Source organism: Nomascus leucogenys, chromosome 6, assembly GCF_006542625.1.
Source record: "Nomascus leucogenys isolate Asia chromosome 6, Asia_NLE_v1, whole genome shotgun sequence".
Taxonomy (NCBI): Eukaryota; Metazoa; Chordata; class Mammalia; order Primates; family Hylobatidae; genus Nomascus; species Nomascus leucogenys.
In genome coordinates this window covers 57,547,035-57,568,394 of record NC_044386.1, presented here as the reverse complement: position 1 = coordinate 57,568,394, position 21,360 = coordinate 57,547,035, and the positions used below count along the sequence as shown (strand labels likewise).

At 45.2% G+C, this 21,360-nt stretch overlaps 1 protein-coding gene across 1 annotated transcript; it reads right to left on the bottom strand.

Moving 5' to 3' along the window:
- Positions 1 to 1,278: 1,278 nt before the first annotated feature.
- Positions 1,279 to 21,248, bottom strand: MFAP1 (microfibril associated protein 1). The gene is made up of 9 exons (XM_003266814.4): positions 20,452 to 21,248; positions 14,599 to 14,818; positions 12,320 to 12,449; positions 11,876 to 12,063; positions 10,627 to 10,735; positions 10,064 to 10,224; positions 6,820 to 6,979; positions 2,115 to 2,204; positions 1,279 to 2,015 (listed from the first exon to the last, which is right to left on the bottom strand). The coding sequence occupies exons 1-9, from the start codon at positions 20,528 to 20,530 to the stop codon at positions 1,833 to 1,835; spliced, it is 1,320 nt and encodes a 439-aa protein (XP_003266862.1). The 5' UTR covers positions 20,531 to 21,248; the 3' UTR covers positions 1,279 to 1,832.
- Positions 21,249 to 21,360: the final 112 nt, after the last annotated feature.

Sequence of the window (21,360 nt, the reverse complement as noted above, 5' to 3'; positions counted from 1 at the left end):
TGGTGGATCACGCCTATATCCCAGCACTCTGGGAGGCTGAGGTGGGTGAATCTCACCTGAGGTCAGGAGTTTGAGACCAGCCTGGCCAAAATGGTGAAACCCCATCTCTACTAAAAATAGAAAAAAAAAAAATTAGCCAGGTGTGGTGGTGGACGCCTGTAATTCCAGCTACTCGGGAGGCTGAGGCAGGAGAATCTCTTGAACCCAGGAGGTTGCAGTGAGCAGAGATCGCGCCACTGCACTCCAGACTGGGCATCGAGTGAAACTCCATCTCAAAAAAAAAGATGTTAATCAGCTTGGACCAAGTCACACTTGTTGAACTAGTTTCCTCAACTATAAAACTGTGATGGCCCTGGCCAGGCGCGGTGGCTCACGCCTGTAATCCCAGCACTTCGGGAGGCCGAGGCGGGCGGATCATGAGGTCAAGAGATCAAGACCATCCTGGCTAACACAGTGAAACCCCATCTCTACTAAAAATACAAAAATTAGCCAGGCGTGGTGGCAGGCACCTGTAGTCCCAGCTACTCGGGAGGCTGAGGCACTCTAGCCTGGGCGACAGAGGCCGGGTGTGGTGGCTCACGCTTGTAATCCCAGCACTTTGGGAGGCCGAGGCGGGCGGATCACGAGGTCAGGAGATCGAGACCACAGTGAAACCCCGTCTCTACTAAAAAAAAATACAAAAAAATTAGCCGGGCGTGGTGGCGGGCGCCTGTAGTCCCAGCTACTCGGAGAGGCTGAGGCAGGAGAATGGTGTGAACCCAGGAGGCGGAGCTTGCAGTGAGTCGAGATCGCGCCACTGCACTCCAGCCTGGGTGACAGAGCGAGACTCTGTCTCAAAAACAACAACAACAACAACAACAACAAAAAAACCTGCAACGGCCCCTGAGTCTGCTGTATGGACACTCAAATGGCAGTTACAGACATTTCTCGGCCTTACCCTCATTCTGACTCTAGGATAATTCTTAGATTGTATCCCACACAACAGTGACTTGTACCTATGTTCATCTTTATGTATTTACCACCTCATAGTAATTATTTGCATTCATTTTTATCTTACGACACTCAACTGTTTGATTCTTCTAGTGGGACATTTAAAGGATGTGAGAAGACCTTGGTCTTCTCAAACACATCTGTATTTGCTCATGGAATAAATCCAGATGCTACCTAAAGCCAAGCTAGTACCTGAGCTTGTTTCTGAGATCAAAGGGAATTATCAAAATGTGAAACAGCTTCTGCCTGACAATTCTGTTATCTTTTACTTTAATAGGCAATTAATACTTGTCAGCCTGGACATTTTATTTCCAGTATCATGCTAAAAATCTTGTGTGACTCTTTTATTTCTTGACATGCACACATATATGGATCAAAAAGTATGTACACCTAGAAAAATGGACTCTAAGCAAAAATGGAAAACATGTTTCCATGAGCTTAGATTTCCTGGTATATTACTCCTAAACCTAAGGTAGAAGTAATGCATTGTTCACTTACATGCCCACTTTCCTAACCCAAGCTAAGGGCTGAAAAAAGAAACTCAGAACAGTCCCAAGTAAATATGGGAAACCATAGCAGTGATAAAACCTAAGATTTCTCAGAAATAGTTTTAAGTGGGAAGCCTCTAATCCTACCTGGACAGTGCTTTCCTGTGGGTTTCTCAGCATGAGTCCAAACCTCACAAAGCACCTTCAAAGTCTGGGCTACCCAGTATCACAAGTACAGCAGTAGGTCCGATAGCTGGATACAGGGGCCAAGGAAACAATGAAAAAACCCAATCAAGGACCAGATGCTGAGACTTCGCCTTGTGTTCCACAGTTGGAAGAAAAAGCAGTTGGACCCTAGGTAGTTTTCCGCTTCTTGGCAGATGGCCGCTCAAATACATCTCGTACTCCAGCTGCCTTTTGTTTGAAGAACTTTGTGTTCTGGGCACTCTCTTGGCCCCAAGCTGAGTCAAAGGAGGTGGTATCTTGATCCACAAGGTGAGTGTATTTGGTGCGGCCTGAGCGTCCAAAGTTCTTGACCTGAGGGAAGGATGGATGATGAGTTATACCACCAAACAAACCATGCCTCAGCTATCAATACATCACTTTTCTCTGTCATGTTATTAAGGTTCCCCATACCTGCATGACTTTAGGAAGAATGGTTTTATTGAAATGATCCTCCAGGGTAGGAGCGCTGAAATCTCTCTTGTATACTTCTTCATCCTCATCCTGTATAAAAAAATCATATCAATCTTGTGGCTTTATTTCCTATATATTCAAACCACAAATTTATTAAACTCTACAAGGAGGGATACAGAGAAAGCAGAGGGTATTGGGCCTTTCTTCAAGAGCTTACATCTAGTTGAAGAGATGACATTCTTTTTTTTTTTTTTTTTTTTTCTGAGACGGAATCTCACTGTTGCCCAGGCTGGAGTGCACTGGCACGATATTGGCTCACTGCAACCTCCGCCTCCCGGGTTCAAGCAATTCCCCTGCCTCAGCCTCCCGAGTAGCTGAGGCTACAGGCGCATGCCACCACACTCGGCTAATTTTTTGTATTTTTAGTAGAGACGGAGTTTCACCGTGTTAGCCCAGATGGTCTCGATATCCTGATCTTGCGATCTTCCCACCTTGGCCTCCCAAAGTGCTGGGATTACAGGTGTGAACCACTGCGCCCGGCCGAGATGACATTCTTTTTCCTTTGTTGTATTTCTCCCTGTTTTTTTTCCCCTGAGACACGGTCTCATTCTGATGTCCTGATGTCCAGGCTGGAGTGCAGTGGGGTCATTACTGCTCACTGCAGCTTTGACCTCCCAGGATCAAGCGATGCTCTCACCTCTACCTCCTGAGTAGCTGGGACTACAGGTGCATGCAACTATGCCTAATTTTCTCCTTGAGGTGTCTTGAAGGTTGGCTTATTCTCTCTGCACTCAATGTGTTTGTTTACTCATATGACTTCAACTCTGCATAGGCCTCTCAAATCTCCAAATCCTGGATTTTTTACTGGCTTTCATATATTGTAAGTTGGATATGTTATTGGGACTTGAAACTCATGTCTAAAGTGAAAACCATTTATTAATACCTAACCTTTCCATATCAACCTCTTCTCTTTAACTTTTCTGTTAGTAGGACCAGCATACTCTTCGATTACCTAGATTCAAAACTGAGTAACCTCTGTGTGCATTCAATCAGTTGCCACATCTTACAAACTCTTACCACCTGGGTTATCAGTTTTCCTCTACTATCAGTCTTACATACTGTCATTGCATTGATGTTTCTAGACTGTAACTAATTATAATCTTTGCCTCGCTCAAAAACTTCAATGGTTCTCTATTAAATGAATACAACACCGAGGCTGGGCGCAGTGGCTCACGCCTGTAATCCCAGCACTTTGGGAGGCCAAGGCGGGTGGATCACGAGGTCATGAGTTCAAGACCAGCCTGACCAACATGGTGAAACTCTGTCTCTACTAAAAATAAAAAAAACACTAGGCCCGGTGGCACGCACCTGTAATCTCAGCTACACAGGAGGCCAAGGCAGGAGAATCACTTGAACCTGGGGGGTGGAGGTTGCAGTGAGCTGAGATTGTACCACCGCACTCCAGCCTGGGCAACGGAGCGAGATTCCATCTCAAAAATAAATAAATAAATAAATACAACTCCTCTGTTTAGTAATCAAGGCCAAACATTATACAGCCTTAATCCACCTTTTCAGTTCTCTTTGCCACTTCCCTTCACAGCTGATGCTTTCTGCCCCCACTCCTGCTGGTCTCCACCTGGAATGTCTTCCCAGCACTGAATGTCAAAAAGTCTATACATCTTGGCTGAGCACAGTAGCTCACGCCTGTAATCCCAGCACTTTGGGATACTGAGGTGGGCACGTCGCCTAAGGTCAGGAGTTCAAGACCAGCCTGGCCAACGTGGAGAAACCCCTCTCTACTAATACAAAAACTAGCTGGGCGTGGTGGTAAACGCCTGTATTCCCACCTACTTGGGGGACTGAGGCAGGAGAATTGCTTGAACCCGGGAGGCGGAGGTTGCAGTGAGCCGAGATCGCGCCACCGCACTCAAGCCTAGGCGACAAAAAAAAAAAATTATACATTTTTTAATTTTTTTTTTTTTTTTTTTGATACAGAGTCTTGCTCTGTCGCCCAGGCTACAGTGCAGTGGTGTGATCTTGGCTCACTGCAAGCTCCGCCTCCCAGGTTCACACCATTCTCCTGCCTCAGCCTCCCAAATAGCTGGGACTACAGGCACCCGCCACCACGCCTAGCTAATTTTTGTATTTTTAGTAGAGACGGGGTTTTACCATGTTAGCCAGGATGGTCTCAATCTCCTGACCTCATGATCCGCCTGCGTTGGCCTCCCGAAGTGCTGGGATTACAGGTGTGAGCCACCGTGCCCGGCCCAAAATTATACGTCTTAAATGCTTAAATGTTACAACCTTTATGTCAACCCTTTCAATCTTCTACCAAATATAACATCTCTCTAGTCAGAACCCCTACAGTACTTTACTCTTACTTATGTTATAGTGATTATGTATTCTTGCTAACAGTGCTAAACAGTGACCTTCGCATAGTACATGCACTATAGGTTACTTACTCAATGAAATAAACAACATTAGTAAGGCTGGATGCAGTTGCTCTTGCCTATAATCCCAGCACTTTGGGAGGCCAAGGTGGGAGGAGAGTTTGATCCCAGGAGTTTGACACCAGCCTGGGCTACATAGCAAAACCCATCTCTACAAAATAAAAATTAGGTGTGGTGGCACACACCTGTAGTCCCAACTACTCAGGAGGCTGAGGCAGGAGGATTGCTTGAGCCCAGGAGAATGAGGCAGCAGTGAGCCATGACTGCACCACTGCACTCTAGCCTGAGTAATAGTAATATTACAATGCTGTGATACAGATTTATAAACACATATGCTGAAGGAATTAAAAATAGCAGTATCTTGTTTAAGAAAGACTTTTTTAAAAAAAATTTATTTTCAGACAAAGTCTTGGTCAGCCACCCAGGCTGCAGTGCAGTGGCACGATCATGGCTGACTGCAGCCTCAACCTCCCGGGCTGAAGCAATCCTTCCACCTCAGCCCCTTGATACGTTGACACTACAGGCACGGACCACACCCCGCCTAATTTTTATATTTTTTGTAGAGATGGGGTTTTGCCATGTTGCCCAGGCTGAACTCCTGGGCTCAAGTGATCTGCTGGCCTTGGCCTCCCAAAATGTTAAGATTACAGGCATTAGCCAATGTACGCGGCCCACCAAAGGACTTTCACATACACTTTTCTTATGTACCTTAACTAGCAATGAACTGTTTCTATAAGAAGCTTGATTATTAAAGCTGCGAACTGCTTAAGCAAAGAAAGTTTATGACTGAAGCAGTACAAGAAGTAATTCATAATCTCCACTGAATAGTAAGCTACATCTGCTGGAAAACTACGTAAGTAAACACTTCCTGCTAATCAGATAGACCTGAAACTGATTTTGGAGGGTGGCAGGGAAGCCACCACTGAAGTGTTTTTTTTTTTTTTTTTTTTTTTTTTTTTGAGACGGAGTCTTACTCTGTCGCCCAGGCTGGAGTGCAGTGGCGCAATCTCGGCTCACTGCAAGCTCCACCTCCCAGGTTCACGCCATTCTCCTGCCTCAGCCTCTCCAAGTAGCTGAGACTACAGGCGCCCGCCACCGCGCCCAGCTAATTTTTTTTTTTTTGTATTTTTAGTAGAGACGGGGTTTCACTGTGCTCTCGATCTCCTGACCTCGTGATCCGCCTGCCTCGGCCTCCCAAAGTGCTGGGATTACAGGCTTGAGCCACCACGCCCGGCCGCCGCCACTGAAGTTTTAACAACATCTGCAGTGAATGGCAGGAATTTAGTTGCAGTGGGGATATTTAGAATTTGCCACACGGCACTTGAAAAAGCTAGTCTAGTTTTTAGTACAAACTGCTTTAACATTAGGAAATAAACCATACAGGGTTAACAGATTGCTATTTTGATCTTAGTCTTTATATGAAAAAGATGATGGCACTCCATCTAATGGTTAGATAATAAACCATTCTTTTGGTTAGTTACTCTTGGGTACTGTCAGTTCAGAATGAAGTGAACTAACTTTCTGCCACCCAAAAGTGAATTAATGTAAAGCTATTTGCAGAGTTTGGTTTTCACATAACCAAAACTTCTCATTCAGCTATGAAAGAATGACAACTATGTTATGTGGAGGACCTAATTAGTCCACTATCTATACAGATCACTTCTCTATTTCATTTCCTCAATTTATCTAAGGCTGGGGACGATGGCTCATGCCTGTATTCCTAATACTTTGGGAGGCTGAGGTGGGAGGATTGCTTGAGGCCAGAAGGTCAAGACCAGCCTGGGCAACATAGTGAAACCTGGTCTTTACGAAAAATTTTAAAAAAATAGCCAAAAAAAAAAAAAAAAAAGCCAAGCATGGTTGTTGCATGCCTGTAGTCCCATCTACTCTGGAGGCTGAAGCAGGTGTATCCCTTAAGCCCAGGAGGTCAAGGTTGCAGTGAACTATAATTGCACCACCGTACCCCCGCCTGGGTGACAGCGAGACTCCGTCTCTTAAAAAAAAAAAAAGTCTATTACATCATTTCTTCTTTTTGAGAGTTGGGGCCAAAAGAGAGAACAGTTGATGCTACTTCTATAATCCAATTGCTGATGCTTTTCTCTGAGTTTATATTGTTCAGAAGGAAAAAGCAAATGAGAAAGCTGACCACTGGCAAGTGGAAATAACATTCCAGAATATTCTTGAAGAGAAAAATAATTCAAAGTTTCTGAGTTATTCCTACTGCCCAATTTTCTGACTCTCTTTTCACTTCTTACCATGAAGAAGGCACCCCGGTGATAATACTTCTGTAAGAACTTGTATTTGCCCTTAACAGCTTTGTTGGTAATGACTTTGCCATTTGCCCGAAGTTCAGCTCTCCTCTCTTCCTCAGTCAGGTTTCGCATGCGTTCAATTTCTGCTTTCTCCTTCTCAAGCCTGTCCAGGGAGCAAAACAATTTACTGGTACTGTTACAGCTTCAGAAAGACCAAATTATCTGAAAATAACAGTCCCATGTCATTTCAAGTATTAGTCACCTTAATTTTAGTCATTGCCTATTAGGAATCAAGATCAGGAGCTCAATAAACAAACAGGTGAGTTAGTCTTCATTATGTTTGCTAGACTAGGTATTGCCAACTTCCAAAAGTTGATTCTAGCCCTTCTGATGTTCAGACATACTATTACTGCTGGGTTTTGCAACATTACAAATTCTCTTTCCCTAAAAGGTCTTCTTAGCTTTAAAAAAAAAAAATCAGTGAATTTAAAATAACTGTCTGAGGCTTTGCTGGTATTCCTTTATGTAAGTGTATCATAATCATATAGGTGCTTGCATGTCATAAACCAAAGATTACCATCATTAATTAGATTGCAGTAACCTTTTTTTTTTTTTTTTTTTGTGAGACGGAGTCTTGCTCTGTCGCCCAGGCTGGAGTGCAGTGGTGCGATCTTGGCTCACTGCAAGCTCTGCCTCCCAGGTTCATGCCATTCTCCTGCCTCAGCCTCCTGATTAGCTGGGACTACAGGTGCCCGCCACCATGCCCGGCTAATCTTTTTGTATTTTTAGTAGAGATGGGGTTTCACTGTGTTAGCCAGGATGGTCTTGATCTCCTGACCTCGTGATCCACCAAAGTGCTGGGATTACAGGCGCCTCCCAAAGTGCTGGGATTACAGGCATGAGCCACTGTGCCCAGCCAGATTGCAGTAACTTTTTAGCCAGTGTTGGGGAGAGAGGGGGTGATATCCCTTTTCTCCCAAAAAAAAAAATGCATATATACACACAATTTTGTGTATAATTTTATTTTTTTGAGATGGAATCTCGCTCTGTTGCCCAGGCTGGAGTGCAGTGGCGTGATCTTGGCTCACTGCAACCTCTGCCTCCCAGGTTCAAGCTATTCTCCTGCTTCAGCCTCCTGAGTAGCTGGGATTACAGGCGTGTGCCACCATGCCCGACTAATTTTTGTATTTTTAGTACAGACAGGGTTTCACCATGTTGGACAGGCTGGTGTCAAACTCCTGACCTTGTGACCCGCCCACCTCGGCCTCCCAAATTGTTGGGATTACAGGCGTGAGCCACCACGCCTGGCCTTGTGTACAATTTTAAAGGGCACTTAGACTCCTACTTCTTCAGGTCCAGGATAAAAATCTTAGAAACTACAGGCTGAGGGCCAGGTGTGGTGGCTCATGCCTGTAATCCCAGCACTTTGGGAGGCCGAGGTGGGTTGATCACCTGAGGTCAGGAGTTCAAGGCCAGCCTGGCCAACATGGTGAAAACCAACCTCTACTAAAAATACAAAAATTAGCTGGGCGTGGTGGCATATGCCTGTAGTCCCAGCTACTCAGGAGGCTGAGGCAGGAGAACTGCTTGACTCCCAGGGGGTGGAGGTTGTAGTGAGCCAAGATTGCGCCACTGCACTCCAGCCTGGGCAACAGAGTGAGATTGTATCTCAAAAAAAAAAAAAACAAAAAAAAAAAAACAAAAAAACTACAGGCTGAGGATGGAGTTATCTATTGTGTGTAGCTCATATTCAGACAAGTTTTCTTTTTTCTTTTTCTTTTTTTTCAGATAGAGTCTCACTCTGTCACCTAGGCTGGAGTGCAGTGGCACGATCTCAGCTCACGACAACCTCTGCCTCCCGGGTTCAAGCGATTCTCTTGCCTCTGCCTCCCGAGTAGCTGGGAATAACAGGCACACACCACCACATCCAGCTAATTTTTGTATTTTAGTAGAGATAGGTTTTCACCATGTTGGCCAAGCTGGTCTTGAACTCTCAGCCTGAAGTGATTCGCCTGTCTCAGCCACCCAAAGTGCTGGGATTATGGGTGTGAGCCACCATGCCCAGCCTAGAATTATCTATTGATGGTTTCCTTTGTAATCTGGGATTACCCTCTCATACCTAGTAATTTACAGGAATGAGTGATGCAGCTCAGAAATAATTCTGCTGGGGCCGGGCATGATGGCTCATGCCATAATCCCAGCACTTTGGGAGGCCAAGGTGGGTGGATAACCTGAGGTCACGAGTTCGAGACCAGCCTGACCAACATGGTGAAACCCTGTCTGTACTAAAAATACAAAAATTAGCCAGGCATGGTGGCGCATGTCTGTAATCCCAGCTACTTGGGAGGCTGAGGCAGGAGAATCACTTGAACCTGGTAGGTGGAGGCTGCAGTGAGCTGAGATGGTGACACTTCACTCCAGCCTGTGTGAAAAGTGAAACTCCATGTCAAAAAAAAAAAAAAAAAAGATTCTGCTCCAACACAGTGTAGATTATTCAAGTGCCACAAATTCTTCCCCTCACAGTATGTATGCCGCTTTTCAAAAAGTATGACTTTGCTGCTCCTCCTCTCCAGAGGTGGAATCTGTGTCTCCACCTGCTTAAAGCTAGGTTGGCCTTGTGACTTGCTTTGACCAATATGTGGCAGGATCGATGTATGAGTTCTGGAACCGACGTGTCAGAAGACCTTGCTCTCTTAGAATGGTGCCCTGAGACTGCTATGTAAGGAAGCCAGTCTAACCCAGTGAAGGATAAGTGAGGCATCCTAACTGATAGCCACCACCTACTACTAGACATGTGAGTGAAGCCCTTTTAAGTTTCTAGCCCAGTCAACCTTCCAGCTGGATGCAACTACGTAAGTGAGCCCAGGTGAAATCAATAGAGGAACTGTTCAGCCAACTTCCAAAATTGTGGAAAGTAATAAATTGTTGTTTCAAGTCACTCAATTGTAGGTTGGGTTGTACACAAGAAGAGATAACTACTAACAGTTACTAATTTTTGTGTCTTCTAGGAAACTAAAGGGACCACTGGCTGGCACTCTATTATGGACACGCATTGACGAAGTGTTTCTCTTCCCTGATTTCACTGTAACAAGTGAAACTCATATTCCAATTATAGGAAACTCACCCAGCAGCAAGAACTCTGAAGGTGGCTAGAATGGAACTCACAGTAGGTAATGAGTCTCAGAGCTATCCTGCTAGAAACCTGTTCCATTAGCAGCATTAACTCTAGGCTCATCTTTTTACTCACGCTTCTCGATCTTCTCTGTCCCTCTTGATTCTTTTTAGCTCTCGAACTTTCCATGCCTCATATTCCTCCTCATCATTTTCATCATCAGTATTGAGTGCATCCAATGCAGCTAGGGATCGCTTGTTCTCTTCCAGCTCTTTCTTAGTTTCCTCTTCGACAATCTGGATAGGGAGAACAATTCAGCTTGGACTTCCTCAGTCTCCTCAGACAAACCTGATTACACTATTTCTTTTTTTTTTTTTTTTTTTTGAGACGGAGTCTTGCTCTGTCGCCCAGGCTGGAGTGCAGTGGCGCAATCTCGGCTCACTGCAAGCTCCGCCTCCCGGGTTCACGCCATTCTCTTGCCTCAGCCTCTCCAAGTAGCTGGGACTACAGGCGCCCGCCACCACAGCCGGCTAATTTTTTGTATTTTTAGTAGAGGCAGGGTTTCACCGTGGTCTCGATCTCCTGACCTTGTGATCCGCCTGCCTCGGCCTCCCAAAGTGCTGGGATTACAAGCGTGAGCCACCGCACCCGGCCTACACTATTTCTTGTACTCAATCTTTGCAACCACTCCCCAGTACCTTGAGTGTGTACTTGCGCCTCTCCTCAGCCATGCGTTTTGCTTCCTGCTCCAGCTCCTTCTGTTTCAATGCTTCGGCTTCACGTTCTTGAACTGTCACTCGGTCCTTCCTGCATCACAGAGATCCTGTTAATTGCCCAAAGTCCTTAGAGTAGAGTGCTTTGTTCCCCTAGACCTAGTCCCATCCAAATCAGATAAAAACCAAACAATCTTTGGCTCTATTATTTTCAAAGAGCAAAAAATGTTGAGTCATCCCAGGTCCTTTTTTTTTTTTTTTTTTGAGACGGAGTCTCACTTGTCGCCTAGGCTGCAGTGCAGTGGTGTGATCTCGGCTCACTGCAACCTCCGCCTCCTGGTTCAAGCAATTCTCTGCCTCAGCCTCCCGAGTAGCTGGGATTACAGGAGTCTGCCACCACAACTGGTTAATTTCTTTGTATTTTTAGTAGAGATGGGGTTTCACCATCTTGGCCAGGCTGGTCTTCAACTCCTGACCACCTGATCCACCTGCCTCAGCCTCCCAAAGTGCTGGGATTACAGGCGTGAGCCACCGTGCCCAGCCATCATCCCAGGTCTTTAGAGGACTAAAATCATGTTCATCTTTGAGAACTGCCTGGACAGCAAAGAACCTACTGGCCTGTAAGCAGTAGGATTTCTAGCCATGAGGAAAGGAATAGGAATTTGCTCGTTGAGTTTAATTTTGTGCTTAAAAATATATGGCCTTGGCTCAGCGCGGTGGCTCATGTCTGTAATACCAGCACTTTGGGAGGCTGAGGAGGGTGGATCACCTGAGGTCGGGAGTTCAAGACTAGCCTGACCAACATGGGAAAACCCCCTCTCTACTAAAAATACAAAATTAGCCAGGCGTGGTGGCGCATGCCTGTAATCCCAGCTACTTGGGAGACAGAGGCAGGAGAATAGCTTGAAACCGGGAAGTGGAGGTTGTGGTGAGCCGAGATCATGCCATTGCACTCCAGCCTGGGCAACAAGAGCGAAACTCTGTCTCAAAAAAAAAAAAGGCCTTGGACAGATATGTGCTCTATAACTGAAAAAAGAGATGTGAAAACAAACTCAGGTTCTCTGCTAACACTAAGATATTCCTCAGCAGCTAGTCTGCCAAGGCTAGAGCACTAGCAAAAGCACTTTCACTCAGTGTTTAGATTTCAGAATAGCACGACAGAAAACAGACTTTTGTCTCCACGCCTGGAAAGTGGTAATTAAGTGGATTCAGATCTGGCTTGTGAGATACTTACTTTCGAATGAAGACTGGCTTAAGGCGAGGCTCCATCTCATCTTCACTGTCTGTGTACTCTTCATACTCAGACTCTGATTCTGACTCCTCTCCAGAACGACCCTCATCTTCCACTTCCATGACTTCCATCTCTTCATTTTTTCTCTCCTGTGCTCGCTGACGCATCATGCCACGCCGCCGCTCTATTTCCTATCAAGTCATATATATAAGCCAGTCAGTCAAATGGCCTATGGCTTTTTGTTCGTCTCATCAAACACAACAAATTCAAATGTAAAAAAATACAACTTAGTATCATTCTATTTTTAATCCTATCCCTACAAACAAGGAACATGATCAGAGTCCTGCCAAAGCAGTGATCTCATGTTTTTAAGGCTTCAACAAATGAGCACTGGCATCAACTTTTTCTTATATCCAGAAAAAAACTTCCCATGTTCCTTTATCATACCTCATCATCAATTTCCTCCTCCTCTTCTTCACTGCTATCTTCTCGTTCCATGCGCCAAGCATCTCCTTCTACTTCCGAGTCACTCTCTCCTACCACTTCAGGTTCCACTATTTTTCGATGTCGAGCCAATCTGAAAAACAGTATCTCCAAATGTAACACCAATGTCATAAAAATGAAGTAGCATCAACCGCATTTCCATAGCCACAGAGCACATTATGTTTGCCTTCATTAATACTGAAGTTTTTTTTTTTTTTGAGGCAGGGTCTTGCTCTGTCGCCCAGGCTGCAGTGCAGTGGTGCGATCTTGGCTCACTGCTACCTCTGCCTCCCAGGCTCAAGTGATCCTCCCACCTCAGCCTCCTGAGTAGCTGGGACTATAGGCGTGCCACCACACCTGGCTAATTTTTGTATTTTTTGTAGAGACAGGGTTTAACCATGTTGCCCAGGCTGGTCTTGAACTCCTGGACTTAGGCAATCTGCCCACCTCAGCCTCTCAAAGTGCTGGGATTACAGGTGTGAGCCACCATGTCCATCCAGTATTAAAGTATTGAGGTGGGGGGAACTGAGGTGCAGATTAAAGAAACTAAACTAGGATGTCAGAGCAAATAATCAAGTTGGGCCTGAAATATTAAACGTATGTTGAGGCATCCTGGGGCACCACAGCAAGCCAGCAAACTCCTAGGGATGCATTGGGATATTTTTTTTTTTTTTTGAGACAGAATCTCACTCTGTCACCCAGGCTGAAATGCAATGGTGTGATCTTGGCTCACCACAACCTCCACCTCCCAGGTTCAAGTGATAATCCCTGCCTCAGCCTCCCGAGTAGCTGGGATTACAGGCACGTGCCATCACACCCGGCTAATTTTTTTATTTTTAGTAGAGATGGGGTTTCGCCATGTTGGCCAGGCTAGTCTTGAACTCCTGACCTCAGGTGATCCGCCTGCCTAGGCCTCCCAAAGTGCTGGGATTACAGGCGTGAGTCACCGAGCCCGGCCTGCATTGGGATATTTTTTATAGCTCAAGATAATTCAGTTTCAACATTAAGTCACACTACATTCCTTTCGAGAATATCGTATCTTTGTGAAACTGGGTTTCGGTGGCTGCTGTGATAAAAAGTAAAAGAAAGTATAGTGTGAAAATCAACAAAAAACAAGACATAAAAAAGTGACAGTGCTGCTTCCAAGGTTTGAAAGGCTGTCAGTGTCCAACAGGCACACAGATTCCACTAGTAACTATGGTTATGTGAGAATGAATAAAAGTGTTTTTTTCCCCATGGGCACTGTAACTTTCTTTCTTTTCTTTTCTTTTTTTTTTTTTTTTTGAGATAGAGTCTCGCTCTGTCACCCAGGCTGGAGTGCAGTGGCGTGATGTCGGCTCACTACAATCTCTGCCTGCCAGGTTCAAGCAATTCTCTGCCTCAGCCTCCCAAGTAGCTGGGATTACAGGTGCCCACCACCACGCCTGGCTAATTTTTTTGTATTTTTAGTAGAGACGGGGTTTTACCAAGTTGGCCAGGCTGGTCTTGAACTCCTGACCTCGTGATCCACCCGCCTCGGCCTCCCAAAGTGCTAGGATTACAGGTGTGAGCCACCGTGCCTGGCCATGGGCACTGTAATTTTCAAGTGGCAAAGTTATTAGGACATAAATACTTAAGTTACTTGGCTCTAACTACTTAATAACTAAAATAAACACAACTGTTTTGGCCCAAGAGCTCTGTGAAAAAACTCCTGGGACAATTATGAACGGTGAAATTTCAGGACCCCTGGCCTACTTTGTAAAGTAATGTCTCAATCAATATATAACATACAAAATCCCTCACTGGGAGGCTCTCTTTCTACCATGAGACCTTTATGAGGTCTTTTCTCTTACTTCAGTGTCATTTCCCCTTATTAGCATTTAGAATAAGGAGATGTACAAAATCAATTTACCAAAGTTTATAAAACATCTTTGTGCTAAAAAGACTCCCCTCAACCGCCAATTAATGGTCTGTGTTTTCTATTCCCATAAGGAGTTGAGTAGGTCCTCTAGGCCAGAAGTAACCTGCTGTTTTCTGAAGTTGCCACTTTGTAACTTTGGTCATGTAACTTTCTTAGCCCCTTTGTGCTCTTGGTTTCCTCCTTTTGTGAAATGGGGATAATAGCACCTATTTCATAAAGTTATTGTATGGATTACAAGAATTAGCAAATGTACTCTACTTGGTAGTACTATTCAAGTATTAGCTATTATTATTATTAAGCTGTAGAGGTTCATGTTCAAGTAAACCACAATCATAGACATTACCTCTCTTCCACATCTTCACTAATACGGTTCTGTAAACGCCGTAGCCGGGGGTCACTGGATGAATCCTCCTCCTGTTCCTCAGGCTCTGCTTCTTGTTCTTTGGCTTTCTTAATGAACTGAAATTCTTCATCCTCCTCATCTGAGGACTCCATAGGGGCATAGTCTGGCCTTTTCCCGGACACATAACGCTTTACCTTCACTTTTTCCATTGAAATCTCACCTGGGCGAGAAAGGTAACTTATGTTTCAGTAGCCTCTTTCTGAATGTGCTTCAACCCATCATGGCCTTTGCAAATAGAGCCTTTTATTCATAGTAGACAAGAGTCTAAGCTGGAGAAGAAGAGAGCCACTACCCAACCATCTATTCATCTAATGGTGTTTTCCTACAAAGGCCAAGTCATGAGACTGCACCCTTGTGAAAGCCAACACTGATGATAATGAGGCTTACCTTGAGTACAATGAAGTGGAGGAAGGTAGGCAGTGAAACAGTAGAAAAAACTCCCCCCCAAAAAGGCAGACTGCATCCATCACAAATTCATGGTATCCCACCTCAACTACACCCTTAAACAAACTATTTGTAACAGTGCCCAGCACATAGTAAGGGTAATTTCTGCAGGAAAATAAAACTAAAATGCTGCTCGGGCATTCTTGTAGTTCCCTCTGGAATTTCCATGGCAGCCTTTATAACATATTGCCACATGACTCAATATTCTAATCTTACCTATTTCTACCTTATTTTCCTTTACCTTATGTGTTATCAAACATGCAAGAGTATGTAATCTCTTACAAATACAATTCTTTTTTTTTTTTTTTTTTTTTTTTTTTGAGATGGAGTCTCACTCTTTCGCCCAGGCTGGAGTGCAGTGGTGTGATCTCGGCTCACTGCAACCTCTGCCTCCCGGGTTCAAGCGATTCTCCTGCCTCAGCCTCCTGAGTAGCTGGGACTACAGACGCGTGCCACCACGCCCAGCTAATTTTTTGTATTTTTAGTAGAGATGGGGTTTCACCATATTAGCCATGATGGTCTCGATCTCCTGACCTCATGATTCGCCCACCTCAGCCTCCCAAAGTGCTCGGATTACAGGCGTGAGCCACAGCACCCAGCCTACAAATACAAACAATTCTAGTGAACAAAGAGAGACAGTGAAAACTAACCAACTTATTTTATGAGTATAACCTTGATAACCAAATTGGACAGTTCAAAGGAAAACTTTAGGTGGATTTCACTCACAAACACAAATACAAAAATACTAAATAATGTAAAAGCAAATTTATCCCGGCAATATAAAAACCACCAAAAAAAAAAAACCCGAAACAAAAAAAACCCCTAAGCCAACACAATTTATTAGAATTTAGCCCAAGACTAGAAGGACAGTTTGACCTTACAAAATTAATGTGGGGGCCAGGTGTGGTGGCTCATGCCTGTAATCCCAGCATTTTGGAAGGTTGAGGCAGGAGGATTGCTTAAATCCAGGAGTTCGAGACCAGCCTGGGTTTAGACCTCATCTCTACTAAAAATAAAAAAAATTACCCGGGCATGGTGGTATAGACCTGTGGTCCCAAGCTACATGGGAGGCTGAGGTGGGAGAATCACTGGAGCCCAGGAGGTTGAGGCTGTGGCAAGCCATGACCACACCAAGGCACTCACTTCAGCCTGAGTGATAGAGTGAGACCCTGTGTTAAACACAAAAATATATATTGCTGGGCACAGTGGCTCATGCTTGTAATCCCAGCACTTTGGAAAGCCAAGGTGGGCAGATCAGTTGAGGCTAGGAGTTCAAGACCAGCCCGGTCAACATGGCAAAACCCCGTCTCTACTAAAAATACAAAAATTAGCCAGGCGTGGTGGCACACACTTGTTAATCCGAGCTACTCAGGTGGCTGAGGCAGGAGAATCACTTGAACCTGGAAGGTGGAGGTTGCAGTGAGCTGAGATCGTGCTATTGGACTCCTGCCTGGGCAACACAGTAAGACTCTGTCTTTAAAAACAAAACAAAACAAACAAACAAAAAAATTCCAAAAAAAAAAATGTATATAGATAGATAAACAATGGGAGGGAAGCAATATACTATTTTGACTTTTAAAATTTTTATTTTTGTTTGTCATTTTTTAAAAGGTAGAGAAAGAGTCTTGCTATGTTGCCCAAGCTGGCCCTGGACTCCTGGCCTCAAGTGATCCTCCAGCCTCAGTCTCCCAAAGTGCTAGGATTATAGGTGTGAGCCATCTCTCCTAGCCTACTATTTTTTAAAGTCACATTTTTTAAAAATAATAGATACAGCAGACTTTATACTTAATGATAAAACAATAGAACCATTCTATTTATTTATTTATTTACTTATTTTTTGAGATGGAATCTTGCTGTGTTGCCCAGGCTGCAGTGCAGTGGCATGATCTCGGCTCACTGCAACCTCCGCCCCCTGGGTTCAAGCAATTCTCCCTGCCTCACGCTCCTCAGCAGCTGGGATTACAGGTACCCACCACCATGCCCAGCTAATTTGTGTATTTTTTAGTAAAGACAGGATTTCACCATGTAGGCCAGGCTGGTCTTGAACTCCTGACCTCAGGTGATCTGCCAGCCTCAGTATCATAAAGTGCTGGGATTACAGGTGTGAGCCACCGTGACTGGCCAGAAGCATTCTCTTTAAAAATCAGGCCGGGCGCGGTGGCTCACGCTTGTAATCCCAGCACTTTGGGAGGCCGAGGCGGGCGGATCACGAGGTCAGGAGATCGAGACCACGGTGAAACCCTGTCTCTACTAAAAATACAAAAAAAAATTAGCCGGGCGTGGTGGTGGGTGCCTGTAGTCCCAGCTACTCGGAGAGGCTGAGGCAGGAGAATGGCGTGAACCCGGGAGGCAGAGCTTGCAATGAGCCGAGATTGGGCCACTGCACTCCAGCCTGGGTGCCTGGGTGACAGAGGGAGACTCCGTCTCAAAAAAAAAAAAAAAAAAAAAAAAAAATCAGTGGGCATCCAGCTGGGCGTGGTGGCTCCAGCCTGTAATCCCAGCACTTTGGGGAGGCCAAGACAGACGGATCACAAGGTCAGGAAATCGAGAACATCCTGGCTAACACAGTGAAACCCCATCTCCACTAAAAATACAAAAAAATTAGCCGAGCATGGTGGCAAGCGCCTGTAGTCCCAGCTACTTGGGAGGCTGAGGCAGGAGAATGGCGTGAACCCGGGACATGGAGCTTGCAGTGAGTGAGATAGTGCCACTGCACTCCAGCCTGGGCAACAGAGCAAGACTCCGTCTCAAAAAAACAAAAACAAAAATAAAAAATTAGCTGGGTGTCGTGGCACCCACCTGTAGTCCCAGCTACTCGGGAGGCTGAGGCAGGAGAATGGCGTGTACCCTGGGGGGCGGAGCCTGCAGCCAGCCGAGATCGCGCCACTGCACTCCAGCCTGGGTGACAGCGAGACTCTGTCTCAAAAAAAAAAAAAAAAAAAAGAACAAGATGCCCAGCACTGGCCAGACGCAGTAGCTCTACGGTGAGCCGAGATGGAGCCATTGCACTCCAGCTTGGGCAACAAGAGTGAAACTCTTTCTCAAAAAAAAAAAAAAAAAAAAAAAAAAGCCCAGTATCACTAGTAATCAGGGGAATGCAAATTAGAATAATGAGATACCATTTCACACCTGTTAGATTGGGCAAAAAATGTAAAAATCTGATACAACCAAGTGTGTAGATGATGAATATATGGGAAATAAAGCTCTTAGGTTCTCGAAGTTTTTTTTTGTTTGTTTGTTTGTTTTTTTTTTGAGACGTCTTGCTCTGTTGGCCAGGCTGGAGTGCAGTGGTGTGATCTTGGCTCAATGCAACCTCCGCCTCCCGGGTTCAAGCGATTCTCCTGCCTCAGCCTTCCAAGCAGCTGGGATTACAGGCGTGCACCATCACACCCGGCTAATTCTTGTATTTTTAGTAGAGACAGGGTTTCACCATGTTGGCCAGGCTGGTCTCAAACTCCTGACCTCAGGTGATCCACCCGTCTCGACCTCCCAAAGTGCTGGGATTACAGGCCTGAGGCATTGCACCCAGCCTTTGTTTTAAGAGACAGGGTCTTGATCTGTTGCTCAGGCTGGAGTGTAATGGCACAATCATAGCTCATTGCAGCTTTGAACTTTCGAGCATAAGTGATCCTCCTGCTTTGGCTTCCCCCAAGTAGCAGGAGCACATCACTACATCCCGCTAATTTGTAATTTTTTTTTTTTTGAGACGAAGTCTTGCTCTTGTCCCCCAGGCTGGAGTGCAATGGTGCGATCTCGGCTCACTGCAACCTCTGTCCCGTGAGTTCAAGTGATTCTCCTGCCTCAGCCTACCGAGTAGCTGGGATTACAGGCGCCTGCCACCATGCCTGGCTAATTTTTGTATTTGTAGTAGAGATGGTTTCACCACATTGGCCAGGTTGGTGTCAAACTCTTGACCTCAGGTGATCCACCCACCTCAGCCTCCCAAAGTGCTGGGATTACAGGTGTGAGCCACCGCGCCAGGCCCTAATTTTTATTTTTATTTTTTTGCGGAGATTGGTGTGAGGGGGGTCTCGCTATGTTGCCCAAGCTGGTCTTGAACTCCTGGCCTCAAGCGATCCTCCTGCCTCAGCCTCCTGAAGTGCTGGGATTACAGGTGTGAGCCACTGTGCTCCACAAATTCTTATGTTCTTACAACTTACTTTGGGGAGCAATTGGCAACAGGTACTAAATAAAGCTAGTATTGGCTACAGAATGACAATTGCAAAACTTTCTTTTTTTTTCTTTTTTTGAGACAGAGTCTCACACTGTGGCCCAGGCTGGAGTGCAATGGTGCCATCTCTGCTCACTGCGACCTCCACCTCCAGGGTTCAAGCAATTTTCCTGCCTCAGATTCCCAAGTAGCTGGGATTACAGGCACCCACCACCATGCATGGCTAATTTTTTGTATTTTTAGTAGAGACGGGGTTTCGCCATGTTGGCCAGGCTGTCTCGAACTCCTGACCTCAGGTGTTCAGCCCGCCTCAGCCTCCCACAGTGCTGGGTTTATGGGCATGAGACACTGTGCCTGGCCGCAGAACTTTTTTAAACAACGGGACAACCACCTGCCGCTCAGTAGGGAATAAACTGTGGATTACAGTTTATTTTATACAATGGAATTCATAAGCTGTTAAAATGAATGAATTAGATGTATAGGGATCCAAAGATAATTCTCAAAAGCCATGTTGAGACTAGACATGGCGGCATCTACTTGGGAGGCTGAGGCAGGAGGACAGCCTGAGCCCCAGGAGTTCGAGTCCAGCCTGGGCAGCATAAGCAGACTTCTATGGACAGCAAAAGAGGGACTGTATCCCGCACAATGCCCTGCCAACAGGCATTCTCTATCTATCTATCTATCTATCTAGTCTGATAGTATATACATATTCTGATATATACTTAAGTTCCTAATTATTAGATTAATAATATACTTCAGTTCCTAAGTAATTACACTAATACATAAATTCTAGTAATTATATGTAATTAGTGATATTATATTCTAATCATAATATATATTAGACTAATACATATATTCTAGCATATATGTATTAGACATATATATTCTGATACTTAAGTTCCTAAGTAACTAATATTTTTATATATGTAATATATATTATATATATGTAACATTAGACTAAGGAATTTGTGGCGGCTAACAGAAGTGCTTGCTGAATACGAGAGCAGGCCACAGGAACAAGATCGGATGCAAGCGGGTGGGGATGGAAAGATCGAAGAATCTGGGAGCCAGATCTTAAGAGCTGGCGGGGTTAGAGTGGTCTGTCCGGGAGAGGTCTGGAGGTTGCTGGAGCCGGAAGGGGTTAAAATTCGACTGGGAAGAGGGTGTCAGCACCGTACCTTTCTCATTGCGAACCGGGACGGCCCCAGCCGTAGACTGAATGGGCGGTTGCTTCATGAGAGCGCTTGGGACCGACATGTTGATGGCAGCTACGGTGACTCCCGAAACTTGACTAATTCCAAACAGTGAACACCAACAACGTCAACGAAAAGAAATTCCTTCCACCTAAGTCCACGAACACAGCTGCGCGACTGATAAAGAAACTACTTACGGCTGAGCTAGATAAACCGGAAATACGTGAAGAGAGGATTGTGGGATGGTGGAGGACGTTTGGGCGCCCACAGCTAGGAAGTTGAGTCGGTTTCTGCGCATGCTCATTGGCTGCCGGCATGTCCTCTACGTCGCAGAATTTGGAAGCCGCTTTTGGCGGGAAATTTTGCTTCCTTTGGGCTTTGCTGTTAGGACCTTGCGGTGAGGACGGTTCGAATGAAAGATTTTACGTGTTAGCTTGGTTTGAAGCCAAGAACGGTATAGTGAATAAGAAACTCAGGAGACAGTGAGTTACTGTTTGTCTGGCTTGTTGAAAGCTCAGAAGAAGTTGAGTTTGATGGAATAAAAATCTTGCCAGTAGTATCCGATTAGCTTAGTTCATAAGGCCAGGGTGGGCTGTGGTGCGGTATTTGGTGTCACAGGGCAGGTGGTGCTGATTTAGGCCAGTGACCAAAAAAAAAAAAAAAAAATCTCCCGAGGTGCCTGGGACATTGCCTGCCTGAAATCCCAAAACTCCACTTTTAGGCTTTCAGGTTTTTCCAGTTTCTGGAAACTACCTATTCAAATACATTCCTGGCTGGAAAATGTTTGTATTTAAATATCTAAGTAATTATTATTCTTTTGAGACGGTCTTCTTCTGTCACCCAGGCTGGAGTGCAGTGGCTCGATCTCATCTCACTGCGGTCTCCACCTCCCGG

Bases quoted from the DNA above. Each gene is read 5' to 3' on its own strand.
- MFAP1 (XM_003266814.4), bottom strand. From the start codon at position 20,530: ATGTCGGTCCCAAGCGCTCTCATGAAGCAACCGCCCATTCAGTCTACG. The intron at 12,064-12,319 runs GTATGATAAAGG...ATGACTTGATAG, and splicing joins AGGAGGAAATTGATGATGAG to GAAATAGAGCGGCGGCGTGG. The intron at 2,205-6,819 runs GTAAGAAGTGAA...TTTTTTATACAG, and splicing joins ACCGGGGTGCCTTCTTCATG to GATGAGGATGAAGAAGTATA.